Source organism: Myotis yumanensis, unplaced genomic scaffold, assembly GCF_028538775.1.
Source record: "Myotis yumanensis isolate MYYU_CA2020_CCGP unplaced genomic scaffold, mMyoYum1.0.hap1 SCAF_6, whole genome shotgun sequence".
Lineage (NCBI taxonomy): Eukaryota > Metazoa > Chordata > Mammalia > Chiroptera > Vespertilionidae > Myotis > Myotis yumanensis.
Genome location: NW_027223757.1, coordinates 94590129 through 94605379, shown reverse-complemented (window position 1 = coordinate 94605379; position 15251 = coordinate 94590129). Strand labels below are relative to the sequence as shown.

At 46.1% G+C, this 15251-nt stretch overlaps 2 protein-coding genes and 1 non-coding gene across 3 annotated transcripts; all 3 read left to right on the top strand.

Annotated features, from left to right (window-relative positions):
* Positions 1-477: 477 nt before the first annotated feature.
* Positions 478-5967, top strand: LOC139012647 (SLA class II histocompatibility antigen, DQ haplotype D alpha chain-like). Its single transcript, XM_070418814.1, has 5 exons — positions 478-621; positions 4087-4335; positions 4784-5065; positions 5319-5493; positions 5671-5967. The coding sequence occupies exons 1-4, from the start codon at positions 540-542 to the stop codon at positions 5471-5473; spliced, it is 768 nt and encodes a 255-aa protein (XP_070274915.1). The 5' UTR covers positions 478-539; the 3' UTR covers positions 5474-5493; positions 5671-5967.
* A 1393-nt stretch (positions 5968-7360) lies between these two features.
* On the top strand, positions 7361-7464 carry LOC139013311 (U6 spliceosomal RNA). Its single transcript, XR_011471974.1, has one exon. It is a non-coding gene; the product is annotated as a U6 spliceosomal RNA (small nuclear RNA).
* Positions 7465-8093: 629 nt separating this feature from the next.
* Positions 8094-13826, top strand: LOC139012646 (sphingolipid delta(4)-desaturase/C4-monooxygenase DES2-like). Its single transcript, XM_070418813.1, is given in 3 exon segments — positions 8094-9854; positions 11348-11946; positions 11949-13826. Coding segments are annotated over 3 exon segments (1032 nt in total). The 5' UTR covers positions 8094-9849; the 3' UTR covers positions 12377-13826.
* Positions 13827-15251: the final 1425 nt, after the last annotated feature.

Here is a 15251-nt window from a genome sequence, read left to right as displayed (position 1 = left end):
AAAGGTGTCTTTGTACCAATATGGTCATAAAATATGATTTTTAAATATTTTTATGGAAAAATAAAGGCCCACCTAACAACAGTGCTCAGGGCTCAGGAGTCATAATGCAGCCCACTCACCGCTGAGTCTAACTTTCACTTGGGCAGGGTTTGAGAAGACCCAGTCCTGGCGTAGTTGGACAGGAGAATTTAGAAGAATACATGGACTCACAGCCACTCAGAACAACTCAGAGCACTGGAGCTCCTGCAGGGCTCTGGCTTGGCTCTGACACCTCCTTTCATGGAGAATTCCCTCAGGTCCAGTTGGAGTGGAGGCTGCATCAGAACCTCAGAACCCGGGGATTTCCCAGTCCCTGCCAGGCCTCCTAGCACACACTCTTCAACTGGCAACAGAGGTGTCATCACGGGGGGGTGGTTCTGATTGGCCAGAACCTGACCTGCAGGGTTTAGTTTGAGTGTTTTTAGATTTCTTCCTCAGCTTGGTCCTCCCATTGCTCTACAACTCAGAGCAGCAACTGCTGACACCACCTTGAGAAGAAGATGGCCCTAAACAGAGCCCTGTTTTGGGGGGCCCTCGCCCTGACCACCGTGCTGAGTCGCTGTGGAGGTGAAGACATTGTGGGTGAGTGCACCACTGAGCCAGGTGGGGACTGAACTGGGGAAACAGAATTGGAGGGTAAAAAAGATAGAGATTTGCATAGAAACAGTAGCCATTCTTCAAAGGCATCCTCAATATTACGCAGATCCAACAATTATGGTCCTTCCTCCTGTGGGAAATCAGAGTTCCAATCCACTCTATTTGCTACCTGAGCTGTTGCACACTTCGCCAAGGCCATATATACCCAGAAGCTCTATGGCATTCATGTGTGATTGCCTCAAAGATTAGGGATGTTTTCACAAGTGGATATGCTGTTACTAAAATTAATGAACTATTGTTCCCAAATTTTTCTGAATAATTTTTGGAGCTTTTTATATATTTTTATTGTAGTTTACCTTGTGGTAAAGAGTTTCATGAATTATGTGTTCTATGTAGATATAAAGAAGGGTTCTTTGCTTTGTCTCAGATTTACATACATTTCCAAGCTGAGAACTGTCAAGGGTAGAGAATGGGAAAACAGCCCAGTGAAGGCCTTCAGACAAGCCATTTTATCTCGTGGTTTTCACTTAATCTCAGTTACCGCTTATGCATCGCCTTACAGAAAATCAAGTGAAATAGGCATTAGATATGCTTCCCAAGTAAGGAAGACTAATAAATGTTAATGATATTTTGAATTTACTACTATTACAAGTATAGCTTTATAATTTTTCTTTAACAAAGCAGGGAATATCTTTATTTTTATTTTAAAATTGAGAAATTTATGGTAAAACCTTGGTAGATTAAGTTATATTAGCCTCATATGGCCTGTCCTTCACCGCATGTAAGGAAGTTCTGTAAAAGGAAGATTGGGCAACCAATCATGGTTTGGTCCCCTGGGCCCCTCCACCTCTATTGCTCACCTTTCCACCCTCTCTTCATCATTCCTTTACCCTTTTTTCTTCCCAGGATCCATTCTTGGCTCTTTTTCCTGTTGTTTTATTGGCATGAAGAGTGGGTTTGTAAAAGCAAAGTAGAAAAACCAAGCACTGTAGTTCAAAGGGGAAGTGAACTGGAGGTTACCCTGATCTTCAGTGATGTTATTAACCATGGCTGACCCCAGGATTTCTTGGTTTGGTAGGAAAGTTTCGCCTGCTTCTCCAGAGCACGTCCAAGTTCCCTTTTCTCAATGTCACTCCAGCCCTGGTCTGACTCGATGTACCCCCACAGTGGGCACAGGGCCAAGAGCCTGCAGTGCCTGTAGGGCCCCATGAAAATGTTTTCCTTTCTTTTAAAATTAGAAGAAAAAATTAACTTTGAGGGTAGAAGAAACTATTTTAATTTAGCCTGGATTATATTTGCCTTTGTAGCAACATAGTCATAAAATATGATTTTTTAATATTTTTATGGAAAAATAAAGGCCCACCTAACAACAGTGCTTAGGGCTCAGGAGTCATAATGCAGCCTTGGGACACCACTGAATCTAACTTTCACAGGATGTTGCTACCTTCGTGTCTGTCAGTCTTCCCCAAATCTCTGTCATCCTGGAGAATAGTGCTGACATTTGCTACACAGTTTGAGCACCAGGAGCTCAGTGCTGGGACTCAGATGAAGAGACATGCTGTCTGCCCCTGGAGGGAGCTCAGATTAGCGATAGGACAACATTGTGCCCAGAGCAGGGCCACTGCTGCTCAGGACAGTGGGCCCAGCGAGGCTGAAACTGAAAGTGAGCAGTTCCAGCTGGCGCAGTGAGGTCCCTCAGCAGCAGTGTGCAGCCAGGACACTTGCAGATGAAAAGGATAATCACATATATTCATGTTTGTAATGGAGTCAAGAGGATTCGTTACAAGGATAAGGAGGCTTTGATGGAGGGCCTTTTAAGTAGCTAGCCAAGGGGGTCATGCTGGGTGAGGATGAGGAATAAATAAACTTGCAATGCAGACATTTGCATGGAGGGGCTGGAGATCATAATGTGATAAAAGCTATGCTTAATGAGGGGACTTAGCCAAGAAGTTGGTAAATAAGCAAAAACTTCAAGAACGAACTGGAGGTGTCCAGGAAATCCTGGAAGATAATTTGAGGGAGGAAAACAGACCCTTGTAAAGATCAAGGAGCATGAAAGAGTGACATCTGGTTTGATTGGCAAGTTAGGAATTTGTGGAGGACTCAGCACAGAACACCTATTGGCTCCTTACTCACCTGACTCCCCTATTCATGAAGCTCCTCCCTGGCAGAGACCATGCATGGTCCATGTGTTACTCCTCGCTCCTCGCAATGTCTGAAACCTTGATGATACTCGGGAAATAGGAAGGGAGGGAAGAGGAAATGGTAAAAGGCTCAGACAAGTTGTCCAGTCAGGCCCACCTGGGCCGAGTCAGCTGCGCTGGCTGCCTTCTGCTTTGGCGTCACAGACAAGTCCACTGTCCATTCGAAGGAAGGGCCAGAGTTTTCCTTGAGTCCCCAACAAGGTAAGTGTTGAGTCAGAAAGAGGAGAGGTTTAGTAACGTCCTTCAAGAAAAGAAGAGGGTGGGAAATGACAGAAATCCAAACCTAATGGAGTTTTCAGTTTCATTTCAGAGGAAACCAGGCCCTGTCCTCTAAGGACCACCCTGTTACAGAAGCAGAGACCTTTGCCCTGGCTGGTGGCACAGTGGTTAGAGTGCTGGCATGCCCATGGAAAGGTCATAGGTTTGATTCCTAGTCAAGGGCAGGTACCTGGGTTGGAGGTTCCATCCCCAGAGCCACCTGGGAGAGGCAACCAATTGATCTGAGAGGTTTCTCTCTTTCTTTCTCCCCCCTCCCTACCTCCCTCCCACTCTCTCTCAAAAAAAATCAATGGAAAAAATATCAGGTGAAAGATTAACAAAACAACAAAAACTGAAAAAAACAGAGATCTTAGAAGCATTGTTTACCATTTATGTGTTTTGTGATATTGTCACTGCCCTTCTCCTGCTCTTTCTTAGTCCCTAAAATAGAGGCAATTCTTTAAAAATGATATCAGGTGTGCTTTTCCTTGGTTAAAAAAAAAATAAAAGGAGGAAGGAATCCTTGCATAGAACATGTTCTGTTCTGAGCCAGTCCTGATGGGAGAGGACCCACAATAAGTGTGTTATTAACCAAAGAAGAAATTGAGAGAGAAAACTTATGAAGCAGAGGGAGGTAAACTGAATCTCTGGGAAAGAAAGCTAAGGCCATGGTCATTCATTCATTCCTTGTGCCACACATTTCAGTATTTATCATAAACTCATGAAGTGTCAGGCGCTGAGCTAGGCAGGCAGAGAACAGCAGTGAACAGACCTGTGGAATTTTGTTCCTGTGACAGAAGCGAATGTGGGAGTGGAGAGGCAGCTGGATTCTAACAAGACAGCCAGGGGAGGGAGCAGGCGCTGGGACTGTCTGCAGGCTGTGCCAAAGGTGCAGCCCATGTTTTCATGTCCGTTTCTTGTCGGTTTGTTTAACGAGATCCTTTCTCTCCTGTGTTTTACACCTCCCTGCTCCCACCTCACTCATCAGCTGACCACGTTGGGGCCTATGGCGCAATCTTCTCCCAGTCTTATGGTTCCTCAGGCCAGTACACTTTTGAATTTGATGGAGACGAGGAGTTCTACGTGGACCTGGAGAAGAGGGAGACTGTCTGGCGGCTGCCTGGGTTAAGTGAATTTGGAGGTTTTGACCCACAAGGTGGACTGACAGACGTGGCTACTATAAACTACAACCTGGGCATTATGATTAAACGCTCCAACTCTACTGCTGCTATCAATGGTATGTGTCCACCATCCTGTCTCTTTACTCACTCTACCCTTCATACCAAGCCTCACTCCCTTCTTCCCTCAGATAGATTCCCTTCACTCTGTAAAATGCTCTCCTTTCCAGGGAGTCACAGATCTTCTCATGCAATTTGCTGAACCCTCATCCTCTCCCTTCTTACAAATCACATATTTCCATGAAGTACAGATTCTTGCTCCCACACTGCAATCCTCAACTCCTTCAAGAACGGGTCCCTGTAGATGTCCTACCCTAACCAGGGGCCCACAGAGAGAAGGGCGTGGGGATGACGGGCGGGCAGTGTACAGCGGCTCACAAGCAGAGGGAACAAGAGCATCTCTGCTCTCCGATGGGGAAACGTTGGTGGGAGGTCCCTCCAGGACGCAGGGACCCTCAGGGCAGAGCTGCCCACGATTCTAAACCCAGTGCTGTTTCCTCACCACAGAGGTTCCTGAGGTGACTGTGTTTCCCAAGGCTCCCGTGGAGCTGGGCCAGCCCAACACCCTCATCTGTGCCGTGGACAACATCTTCCCTCCTGTGATCAACATCTCGTGGCTGAGCAACGGGCACTCAGTCACGCAGGGTGTTTCTGAAACGAGCTTCCTGTCCAAGAAGGATCATTCCTTCCTCAAGATCAGTTACCTCACCTTCCTCCCTTCTGCTAACGACGTCTATGACTGCAAGGTGGAGCACTGGGGGCTGGACCAGCCCCTCCTGAAGCACTGGGGTGTGTATGAGCCCCAAGCCTTCTGGTGCCTTCTTTCCTCTGTCAAGTCAGACACTCTGCCTTTTAACTCCTAAATCTCATGGCCCAAAGCCTGTTTTCTACACTTCAAGGATTTCTAATGGTAAACTTTATTATTCTCCCTCAACTTGGAGCCAAGTCTTTGTAGAACCAACACCACCCCTCCCACCCCATCTTGTACACATGCTGTGAGCCAACCTTCCCCATTCTGACCTCCATCACCTCACTCCCACAGAGCCCGAGATTCCAGCCCCCATGTCAGAACTGACGGAGACAGTGGTCTGCGCCCTGGGGCTGGCCGTGGGCCTTGTGGGCATCGTCACGGGCACCGTCTTCATTATCCAGGGCCTGCGCCCAGGTGGTGCCTCCAGACACCAAGGGCCCTTGTGAGTCACATTCCAGAAGGAAAGGTAAGGTTTACCATGTGTTAGAGCTGGGACCGGGAGACACAGGACAGGGGGAAGGAGAGTGGGAAGAGATTGTGGACACAACTGTGGTTGAAAAGTTGTAGTAGAATTGGGAAACAGCATGAAGATAGCACGGAGCCCCTGAGACCTGTGAATCTCATGTCTGTCCTGTTACTGCAGGTGCGCTGCCAATCTTTGAGAGCAGAAGAGTGCACATGCTGGGTGACCTGGCACTATTCGCTGGCCAAGTTCATCATATGCCTTCTCTCCTCCTATGCCCCTCCTGTCATCTCTTTTCTGGGACTTAAGGTGCTGTGTCCTCCCAGAGTTCACAAACCCTTGGGAATTCTCCCCCTCACTTTTTACATTTTTTTCTTTTCTCGGCCGTTACCTACTATGGAGATCCCTGAGATAGTCCTAATCCCTTGTGGCTCTGATCTGATATCTCCATGGAAACAATAAATTCCCTTTATGAGATCTTTTATTGAATTTTTTCCTCTGTTTCATCTCAGGGCTGAGTAGGACCATGGCTAAGAATGGCAAACCCTCATGCTTCAGGCCCCTTTCATTTTACAGATCATATTTCATGTCCAGTAACAAAAGAGCAACCAAATATAGCCGATATCTTAGATGAGATTAAGACTTCTCTGTTCATTTGGTTCCCACCCTTGGCCACTGCCTCTCTCCCACCCCCAATTCAGGCATCAGTGAAGATCATATATACCCTCTGCCCTTGATGCAGTTTTGTTCGGCAGAAATACAAAACCAAGAAGGAAGTCCATACTTACTATAATATAGCTTTCAAAAGTTATGACAGGAAAGTTAAGGGAAAGGAAATTTGAACTTCAAACGTACCAAAAAGTGAAAAAAAATTTCTCAAAAATTTAAATTAGTAAAGTTAATGATGATATTAGAAACTTTCTCTCTTCTCTTTACCTTTGAGGAGATAAGAATTCTCTAGGCAGGAGAAGAAATGGAAGTCAGTCAGGAGGGCATTAGAATGAGACAATAATGCTTTGTCCTTACTTAGGGTTGGTAACCAGTAGGAAAGGGGCAAGAGTGTAGCTCTCCTCGCCTCCTGAATGAGTCCTGCTGGCTAACCTGTGGATTGTCCTGTGCCACCCTGGCATGTGAGGGACACGGGGTGAATGTGGCTGCAGGGTGTGTCCAGGCAGGTAAGCCCAATCAGCATCACCGGAGCCTGTGTCCCTGTGCACCTGGGAGCAGCAGAACAGCCTGCTACCCCAGCCCTGCCCTCCGCTCCTGGCTAAGGAGCAGGAGCCTGTGAGGGAGAAAGCACCCAGGGCCATAGGGATGAGATAATGCAGCAGAGGTGGTGGGTGCTGGCCTGCTCTGGATTCACTGTCTCCCAGTAGAAACCCTGGCAGGCAGATGGACCCACAGAGGGACGCTCTGGCGCTCCGGGTGCATCTAACACTTCACTCGTGAGCATGTGTGTGACCCAATGTGAGCCATTGCACCCTTTGCAACTGTGTTCCCCGCGTTGCCTCAGTCGTTCCACCCCACACATTGCACCTCCGATGGCGCAAAGGAACAGCCCCAGGGTGTGTGAGGCTGTCCCTGTCCGTGCCATCTGCCTCTGGGAACTTAAAATGTAACTGGGAGAGACAGATACTAACAGAATAATTGATGCAGCATAGTTTGGTTCAAAGAAACCTAAATCCAAATCCAGTACCTTATAGTTAGTATTTTGAACTGTGTAACACTAGGGTTAAGTATCTAACATTCTGAGCCATATTTTTCTCAACCACAATGTGGGAATAATACTTACTTTGCAGAGGTATTAACAGAATTTGAATAACCTTGATATACAGGCAGTGCCTTAAGATGGTGCACAAATACCTTGCTAGTGCTCCCTTCAGCAGCACTTAAACCAAAATCGGAACAACACAGAGGTTAGCATGGCCCCTGCACAAGCATGACACACAAATTAGTGAAGCGTTCCATGATTTTTTACATAGATGCCTAACCACCGTGCTGTACACCTGAGACTAATATAAAACAATAGCGACTGTCAACTATAATCTATATATATAAAAGCCTAAGCCAGCGGTTCTCAACCTGTGGGTCGCGACCCTTAAAATACATCCTGCATATCAGATATTTACATTACGATTCATTACAGTAGCAAAATTACAGTTATGAAGTAGCAACGAAAATAATTTTATGGTTGGGGGTCACCACAACATGAGGAACTGTATTAAAGCATCATGGCATTAGGAGGTTGAGAACCACTGGAACAGATGCATCCAAAACAACCAAATGGAAGACCGAACAGACTGCGTGGGGAGACCAGGCCAGCAGGGGGGTTAGTGAGGGCCAACCAAATGACTGAACAAGCAGGCTGCATGGGGAGACCAGGCTAGTCGGGGGGTGGGGGCATGAGTGGTGACAAGGCTGGTAGGGGGAGCAGTTGGGGGGGGACCAGGCCAGCAGCAGGGACAGGTAGGGGCAACCAGGCAGGTAGGGGGTGCAGTTCGGGGGGACCAAGCTGGCAGGGAGGGCAGTTGGGGGCAATTAGACTGGCAACGAGGGCAGTGAGGGGCAACTAGGCTGGGGGGGAGTTGAGGGTGACCAGGCCAGCAGGGGGGTTAGTGAAGGATGACCAAACGACTGAACAGCAGGCTGTGTGGGGTAACCAGGCCAGTGGAGGGACCATGGGGAGTGACAAGGCCAGCAGGGAGGCAGTTGGGGGCAACAAGGCCAGCAGGCTGATGAGGGGTTGCAGTTGGGGTGACCAGGCCAGCGGGGCAGGCAGTTAGGAGTGACCAGGCTGGCAAGGAGGGGACAGTTGGGGGCAACCTGACTGGCATTGGGGGGCAGTTAGGGGTGACCAGGCCAGCAGGGGAAGCAGTTAGGGGCACTCAGGCTGGCACACAGGGCAGTGAGGGGTGATCAGGCCAGCAGGGGGGAGCAGTTAGGGACAACCAGCCAGGCAGGCAGGTGAGCGATTAGAAGCCAGTGGTCCAGGATTGCGAGAGGGATGTCCAACTGCCGGTTTAGGCCCAATCCCACAGGGATGACCAAACCCTGTGGGATCAGGTCTAAACCGGCAGTTAAATATCTCCCAAGGGGTCTCAGATTGGAGAGGGTTCAGGCAGGACTGAGGGGATTCCCTCCCCCCATGCAAAAATTTGGTGCACCGGGCCTTTAGTTAAAAATAAAAATTTTGCTAGTTATAAGCATAATTCATTTATTAAAAATAATGGATCATATTATATGAAAGTCACTTTTGTGTTTTGAGCCATTTAATGATTTAGGAGATTCAAACGTGAAGTTCTGGATGAATTTCTTTTCATACATTAATTGAAGGATTTATCTTCCTCTCTAGAATGAGACGAGTTGAGATTGGGTTAGGCCAGTGGTCGGCAAACTCATTAGTCAACAGTGCCAAATATCAACAATACAACAATTGAAATTTCTTTTGAGAGCCAAATTTTTTAAACTTAAACTATATAGGTAGGTACATTGTTATTAACTTAATTAGGGTACTCCTAAGGCTTAGGAAGAGCCACACTCAAGGGGCCAAAGAGCTGCATGTGGCCTGCGAGCCACAGTTTGCCGACCACGGGGTTAGGCTGAGAGAACAGATAGGGTATAGTAGTCAGTGATGTGTTATTGGTGAAGGGGTTAAGAGAACTCCTAGAGCAAAAAGTTGTAATAAATGGCTTTAGGTTTTACTCTCTAATAAAAGACATCTCCTTTCCGTATGGCCCATAAAATTTAGTCAAGGAATATTATATGCAACATATTTTTATGTATGCCTACTTTTGGGAGGAGGTGGGAAAGATTCAAGAGAAAAAAGGTACCTGGATGGAAGTAAGAGAATAATTAAAAATGTACATTAAAATTAACACATGCAGGGTATCAGAACCAGAGCATCGTGACAGTGTAAGTAGCAGAGCACAGAGCATTTTTAAAGCCATACAGCAATTCTGTATGACACCATAATCGTGCGCACATGTCATTATACCTTTGCCCAAACCCATCTAATGTACAACAGCAAGAATGAACCCTCATGTAAACCATAGACTCTGTTAATGATGTGTCAGTGTAGGCTCATCAGTGGTAACAGATGTACCACTCTGGTAGGAAATGTTAACAATGCAGGAGGCTGTGCCTGTGAGGGCACAGGGTGTACACAGAAATTTTTGTATTTCCTGTTCAATTTTGCTGTGAACATAAAACTACTATGAAATAAAGTCATTGAGGAAAGAAAACAAAAGATCAGCAATTATGATCCCAAGTGTATAAAATAAAAATGTTAATAAGGAAAAATTTATAGGTAAACTGAAAATGCGGAAAAGTGCTGAGAAGAGTTTTACATTTCAATGATTCATGAGGTAAGAACTCGGCATTTTGGAGGGGTGTGTGTGTGTGTGTGTGTGTTACTGTAATATAAGGGTTATATTGAATGTCATTATGACCAGTGTCCCAGAAATATACAAATGCTGCCCTACTCAGACTCCTTCCCCATGAAGTACTTGGAAAAGCAAACTTATTGTTAGTTGCATTTTACTAAAGGGATTCATTTTCTAAATTTTCATATAATTTTAAAAGTAAAATTAACTCTATAAATGAAAGCAATTATTTTTATCATCTAGAAATTAAAAGGAGAATCATCATATACCATTACTATAAGCAAAGTTGGAAATCAGTCCTTATTATTTTGAATTATGTAATTTTTGTAAATTATTTGAGTTATTTAAATTATTTTAGATTTTGTATAAAAAGTATGCCTTTATTAATAAGTACTATCATACTACTTAAAGGTCACATGATTTTAAAATTACATCATGTTTGTACTTAACGCATAGAAACTAGGGATTTTGAAAGATTAAATTTTTTCTTACACATCAAACACTTTAAACGGCACATCAAAAGGTGTTAATAATTGGTGTTAGTATTATTTTCTGGAGGCCAGGGCACAATTTCATAGTACATGACATCACAGGGATGCCACTAACAAAATCCAGAACAGGGCCAGTTCCACTAGGCAAACAACTGTTTCTTCAGCAAATAGCTTGCAAGGAAGACTAGAGAACAGAGAAACCACACATTTGACAAACTGAAGAAACGTATCAACCAAATGCTAGGCTTTATTTGGACTCACATTCAAGCAAAACAACTGTTACAAAATGTTTCTGAGTCAAAAAAACTAAACACTGTGTTAAGGGTTTTTTTTTAATCTAATTTTAAGTGTCGTAATGACATGGTGCTATGTTTCTAAAAAGCCATTATATTGTAGATTTTTATAATAAAATATTTATGAGCAAAATGATATGATTTCTGAGATTATCATCAAAATAATGCAGTTAGCATGTAAGATTAAATAGTGGACATACAAAATTGCCCATGAAGTGGTCATTGTTAAAGCTGGGCTGTTGATACATGGCACTATTCTCTCTACTACTTTATATAAGTGAATTTTCCATAGTTCAAAAAATTTTTAAGTATTCCAAGAAAGCCAAAATATAGGCAGAGAAGCATTCCGTTTGGAGATATGTTGGTTTTGAAGGTTTTCCAAATTTTTATCACACTTAGGAAACCCTGAGTATCCAAATTCTACTCTAGACCATAGAGCCTCTCAGAAACATAACCCTAACAAATGTGTATGCTGCCCTGGTCAGGTGGCTTAGTTGGTTGGAACATCATCCCATGCACCAAATGGTTGCAGGTTTGATTCCTCAGTCAAGGCACTAAGTTAGGTTGTGGGTTTGATCCCCTGTCTGGGTGTGTGCGGAAAGCAACCAATCAATGTTTCTCTCTCATACCTCTCTCTCTCTCTCCCCGTCTCTCTACCCTTTCCTCTCTCTAAAAATAAATTTAAAAAAAGAATGTGGACAGGTGGAGCGCAGCCGAGCCTTGCCCTGCTCCCTGCTCACTGCTCCCTGCTCTGTGCGCGCTCCTGGCCCACCATGGGCAACAGCGCGGGTCGCAGCGACTTCGAGTGGGTCTACACCGACCAGCCGCACACGCAGCGCCGGAAGGAGATGCTGGCCAAGTACCCGGCCATTAAGGCCCTGATGCGGCCGGTCCCTCATTTCAAGTGGACGGTGCTGGGGCTGGTGCTGGTGCAGCTGCTGGCCTGCTGGCTGGTGCTGGGGCTGGCGTGGCGCTGGCTGCTCTTCTGGGCCTACGCCTTTGGCTGCTGCGTGAACCACTCGCTGACGCTGGCCATCCACATCTCGCACAACACGGCCTTTGGCACAGGCCGCGCCGCCCACAACCGCTGGTTCGCCATCTTCGCCAACCTGCCCGTGGGCGTGCCCTACGCCGCCTCCTTCAAGAAGTACCACGTGGACCACCACCGCTACCTGGGCGGCGACGGGCTGGATGTGGACGTGCCCACGCGCCTGGAGGGCTGGCTCTTCTGCACGGTGGCCCGGAAGCTGCTCTGGCTGGTGCTGCAGCCCCTGTTCTACTCCCTGCGGCCCTGACGCGCATGGAGGTGTTCAACGCCCTGGTCCAGCTGGCGGCCGACGCGACCATCTTCGCCCTCTGGGGGCTCAAGCCCGTGGTCTACCTGCTGGCCAGCACCCTGCTGGGCCTGGGCCTGCACCCCATCTCCGGCCACTTCGTGGCTGAGCACTACATGTTCGTCAAGGGCCACGAGACCTACTCCTACTACGGGCCCCTCAACTGGATCACCTTCAACGTGGGCTACCAGATGGAGCACCACGACTTCCCCAGCATCCCCGGCTGCAACCTGCCCCTGGTGCGGAAGATCGCGCCCGAGTACTACGACCACCTGCCGCAGCACCACTCGTGGGTGAAGGTGCTCTGGGACTTTGTGTTCGAGGACTCCCTGGGGCCCTACGCCCAGGTGAAGCGGGTGTGCAAGCTGCCAGGGGACGGCCTGTGAGCTGCGGAGCTGGTGGTCACAGCCCTCAGCCTGGTGCTCAGAACTCCGTGGCTGCCTTTGGTCCTGGACCCCTGGGCTGCTGCTTGTCCCAGGTTCCGGTACCGCGCTGGGACAGCAGACACAGGCTCTGCACGTGGACTCGCTGCTGCCTCAGGCCAGGCCGCCCTTTCTGGGCCTCCCGGGGCGCCCTGACCCCACGCTCTGTGCACAGCCTCCATGGGGCTGATTTGTATGGTGTGCCCCTGCCCTCAATTAAATATCAGCGTTTCTTTCAAAAAAAAAAAAAAAAAAAGAATGTGTATGCTACAGGGAATAATAGCAAAGAAAATCAAAGTCACATTCTCTTTATTATTGGCTGGACTCAACCCCAAACTGTGTCAATATATTCACTAATTCAATCACTAATGCAAAAATGGTCATTGAATACCAGTGTTTCGATACATGCCATACTGTATGTTCTGAGTGTATTTACATAATGTGAAACCAAATACATTCATTGTCTTTACAAAACTTATACTTTCAGGGAGAAATATACATGTGTATGCCACATGTATAAAATAATTTGACAAACATAAAATTATAAATTTTGAAGAATTTATAAAGGAAAAGAACAAGGTAATGTGAGAGGGCATTGCACAAGAACCAAATACAGTATAGTAAAGTTTAGAGAATGCTTGAATAAATATCTGTTGAGATGAAATAAGATGGTGTATAGTATCTGTCTGACAAACTTGTTCTTCACAAATGAAGGAGAGTTAGACTTTTCCAGATTAAAAAAAAAAAGCACTGATAGGGTTCATTACCACTAGACTTGCTTTACAACAATGCTAAAATGAGGTCTTCAGGCTGAAATAAAATGGCACTATTTAATAACATGGAAATATACAATGCAGTGGTAAAGAATAAGCATGCAGTTAAATTCAGAATACTGTAATACTGTAATATGGTGGTGCATCTACTAATGGTAGAGGTTTGGTACATGATTAAAGTTAAGTTGTTATCAGTGTAAAATAGACCTGTATATCCATAAGATGTTTTATGTACACCTCATGGTAACCACAAAGCAAAAACTTACAACAAATACACAAAAGATAAAGAGAAGAGAATCCAAGCATAAGACTATAGAATAGGAAGGCAGAAAGTAAAGAAGAAAGGAACAAGAAAACTACAAAACAGCCAGAAAACAATTAATAAGATGGCATTAATAAGTCCTTACCAATAAATACCCTAGACGTAAATGGATTAAATTCTTTAAACAAAAGACATAGAGACCTGGCTGGTGTGGCTCAGTTGGTTGGAGGTTGGAGCATCATCCCATAGACTGAAAGGTCGTGAATTCAATTCCCAGTCAGGGCTTGTACCTAGGTTATGGGTTAAAGACAGAGATTGGCTAGTTCATTGATTTTCGACTGGTGTGCCACAGAAGGCACACTGGTGTGCCACAAGAATTTTTAAAACATACAATACCTAACTATTCAGTCAGGGACACTGACGTTTTTTCCCTTAGATTGTCAAATAAAAACATAACAGCCCAGCTGATGTGGCTCAGTGGTTGAGCATTGACCCAGGAACCAAGAGGTCACTGGTTCAATTCCCAGTCAGGACACATGCCCAGGTTGTGTGCACAATCCCCAGTAAGGGGCTTACAGGAGGCAGCCAATTGATAATGTTTCTATCCCTCTATCCCGTCCCCTTCCTCTCTCTATAAAACATCAATATAAACATTTTATTTAAAAAACAACAACAACACATGACAATAGCCAACACAACAATAGCCATCCAGTGTGAATGAATCAAAAGTATACCTATTTTTGTCAGATCAGCAAAAAATATAACATGTTTTTCAGTGTGCCACAGAATCTTAGTAATTAGTTTGTGTGCCATTAGATGAAAACAATTGAAAATCACTTGGCTGGATAGATTTTAAAAATAAAAGGCCCAACTATATGATACTTACAAGTGACTTCAACTTCAACTTTAAGGACACACTTAGGCTCAAAGTGAAGAGATGAAAAAAGATATTCCATGACCGTGGAAACCAAAAGAGACCAAGAGCAGCTGCAGTTATAATAGACAAAATAAATGTTAAGCCAAACACTATCAAAGAGACAAGGTTATCTAATCTAATAAAAGAGAAACATGCAAATTGACTGTAACTGCACTACGCCCAAGCCATGCCCACCAGCCAATCAGAGTGACTATATGCAAATTAACCCAAAGAAAATGGTGGCTGGCAGCCACCAACCTGGAGCAAGCAGGAGGCTTGGTTGCCCCGGCGATAGAGGAAGCCAAGCTTCCCACCTACCCTGGCCGGTTGTGGCCTCTGCTCAAGACAACAAAGTTTCAATTATAGAAGATAAATAAATCCCAGATACCTGCTTCCAGCCAGCCTCCACTGGGAGCTTGGGTGGCTGGGGGCTGTGGCCAGCCTGCAAACAGCCATCAGCTTCTCACCCAGGATGGCCACACCCTCATGCGGTGAGGGTCCCCGCTGGGGGCTTGACCAGGCTACAAACAGCCATCAGCCCATCACCCAGACTGGCCAGGCACCCCAGTAGGACCCTCACCCTGAAGGGGCTGTGGCCAGCCTGAAAACAGCCATCAGCTCCTCACCCAGGCTGGCCACACCTTCATGGGGTCAGGGTCCCCCATGGGGGACTCGGCTAGCCTGAAAACACCCATCAGCCCCTCCCCAAGGCTGGCCAGGCACCCCAGTGGGGATCCCCCCACCCTGATTCGGGACACCCTTCAGGGCAAACCAGCTGGGCCCCACCCATGCACCAGGCCTCTATCCTATATAATAAAAGGGTAATATGCAAATTGACCCTAACAGCAGAACAACTGGGAATGACTGGTCACTATGACACACACTGAC

Coding starts and splice junctions, on each gene's coding strand:
- LOC139012647 (XM_070418814.1), top strand. CDS start 540: ATGGCCCTAAACAGAGCCCTGTTTTGGGGGGCCCTCGCCCTGACCACC. Junction 622..4,086: donor TGGAGGTGAAGACATTGTGG/GTGAGTGCACCA, acceptor CTCACTCATCAG/CTGACCACGTTGGGGCCTAT. Junction 5,066..5,318: donor GCCCCTCCTGAAGCACTGGG/GTGTGTATGAGC, acceptor TCACTCCCACAG/AGCCCGAGATTCCAGCCCCC.